This window comes from Dipodomys ordii, unplaced genomic scaffold, assembly GCF_000151885.1.
Source record: "Dipodomys ordii isolate 6190 unplaced genomic scaffold, Dord_2.0 Scaffold1000000442, whole genome shotgun sequence".
Lineage (NCBI taxonomy): Eukaryota > Metazoa > Chordata > Mammalia > Rodentia > Heteromyidae > Dipodomys > Dipodomys ordii.
The window spans coordinates 1-2,249 of NW_012284059.1; the positions used below are offsets into that span (position 1 = coordinate 1).

At 58.2% G+C, this 2,249-nt stretch overlaps 1 protein-coding gene across 1 annotated transcript; it reads right to left on the reverse strand.

Annotated features, from left to right (window-relative positions):
* Positions 1 to 44: 44 nt before the first annotated feature.
* On the reverse strand, positions 45 to 911 carry LOC106002729 (matrix-remodeling-associated protein 5-like; the record flags this gene model as incomplete). Its single annotated transcript, XM_013037551.1, has 2 exons — positions 692 to 911; positions 45 to 174 (listed from the first exon to the last, which is right to left on the reverse strand). Coding segments are annotated over exons 1-2 (321 nt in total), but the record flags the coding sequence as incomplete, so codon positions are not given.
* Between the last annotated feature and the right edge of the window lie 1,338 nt (positions 912 to 2,249).

Below are 2,249 nucleotides of genomic sequence, written 5' to 3' on the forward strand. Positions count from 1 at the left end.
AACTTCCTTCCACTTCCTTCCAATTCCGCCCACTCCCTGCGCACCTGCAGTGCACCCAGGTCGCTCAGGGCGCCCTTGGTGATGTCTGCGATCTCGTTTCCGTGCAGCAGCAGCAGCTGAAGTCTCGCGAGACCGGAGAAGGAAGCGTGCGTCAGGACCCGGATGTGGTTGAACCTAATTCAACAGATGAGAGGACAGGAAGAGGAAATCAGGAAACCAGCCTGAAAACCAGCGCTGGGAGGGCAGGACTTTTGTTTCCGGGTCAGGGTCAAGAATAATGAATCATTACTCATCATCATCTTCCTTCCTTCCTTCTTTCCTTCCTTTCCTCCCTCGCTTCCTTCCTTCCTTCCCTCCCTCCTTCCTTCCTTCCCTCCCTCCTGCCTTCCTTCCTTCCTTCTCTCCCTCCTTCCTTCCTTCCATCCTTCCCTCCTTCCTTCCCTCCCTCCCTCCTTCCTTCCCTCCCTCCTTCCTTCCCTCCTTCCTTCCTTCTTTCCTTCCCTCCTTCCTTCCTTCTTTCCTTCCCTCCTTCCTTCCTTCCTTCTATCCTCCCTTCCTTCCCTCCATCCTCCTTCCTTCCCTCCTTCTCTCCTTCCTTCTTTCCCTCCTTCCCTCCTTCCCTCCTTCTTTACTTCCTTCCTTCCTTCCTTCCTCTTCCTTCCCTTCCTTCCCCCCTTTTCCCAGGCCTCACCCCAGGTTCACACGCTCCATCTTGGGGTCCAGCACGTGGGGCACGGCCCTGAGGCTGCGGAAGGTGCAGTGGAGCTCGGTGGGGACGTAGCAGGCGCAGGTCCTGGGGCAGCGGGTGGCGGGGGCTGGGTGGGGGCCACACAGGAGCAGCAGCAGCAGCAGCAGCGAGGCCCAGGGGCGGGGGCCCCCCATCCTGAGGCTGGGATGGAGGGGGGGAGGCTGGGGATGGAGGCCCAGGGAAATGGAGGCTGGAAGTTGGAGGCCCAGGGAAGGAGGCCTATGGATTAGAGGCCAGGGTGGAGACTGGGGATGGAGGTCCAACAGGGTGGAGGATAGGGGTGGAGGCTGAGGAAGGAGACTGGAAGTTGGAGGCCCAGGGGGTGGAGGCCCAGGGATGGAGGCCTAAGGGAAGTGGAGGTCCAGGGATGGGGGCCTAGGGGTTAGAGGCCAGGTATGGAGGCTGGGGATGGAGGTCCAGGAAGGTGGAGGCCAGAGGTAGAGGCTGAAGAATGGAGACTGGAAGTTGGAGGCCAGAGAAGGAGGCCCAGAGGTATTGGAGGCTGGGGATGGAGGCCCAGGGATGGAGGCTAATGGGGTGGAGGCTGGGGATGGAGACTGGAAGTTGGAGGCCCAGGGAAGGAGGCCCAGGAGGGTGGAGGCTAGGGATGGAGGCCCTGTGGATAGAGGAAAGTAGGCCAAATGGGGTGGAGGCTGGGGATGGAGGCCAGGAGTGGAGGCTGGAGATGGAGGTCCAAGGGGGTGGAGGCCCAAGGATGGAGGCCAGGGATGGAGGCTGGAAGTTGGAGGCCCGGGGATGGAGGTTCAAGGATGTGAGGCGACCTGTGGGGGTCAGGGAGACAACAGGGAGGAAGAGGAAGGAGAATGGGAAGAGGAAGGAGATGTATCAGAAGAACAGGAAGAGGAAGAAGGACATGGACACGAGGAAGAGGAAGGGGAAGAGGAAGGGGAAGAGGAAGAGGAGATGGAAGAGGAAGAGGAGATGGAAGAGGAGATGGTAGAGGAAGAGGAGATGGAAGAGGAGACAGAAGAGGAGATGGAAGAGGAAGAGGAGATGGAAGAGGAGACAGAAGAGGAGATAGAAGAGGAGACGGAAGAGGAGATGGAAAAGGAAAAGGTGACGGAAAAGGAAGAGGAGACGGAAGAGGAAGAGGAGATGGAAGAGGAGACGGAAGAGGAGACGGGAGAGGAAGAGGAGACGGAAGAGGAGACGGAAGAGGAAGAGGAGACGGAAGAGGAGACGGAAGAGGAGACGGAAGAGGAGACAGGAGAGGAAGAGGAGACGGAAGAGGAGACGGAAGAGGAGACGGAAGAGGAGACGGAAGAGGAGACGGAAGAGGAGATGGAAGAGGAGATGGAAGAGGAGACAGGAGAGGAAGAGGAGATGGAAGAGGAGACGGAAGAGATGGAAGAGGAGATGGAAGAGGAGACGGAAGAGATGGAAGAGGAGATGGAAGAGGAGATGGAAGAGGAAAAGGAGATGGAAGAGGAAGAGGAGATGGAAAAGGAGATGGAAGAGGAGAAGGAAGAGGAGATGGAAG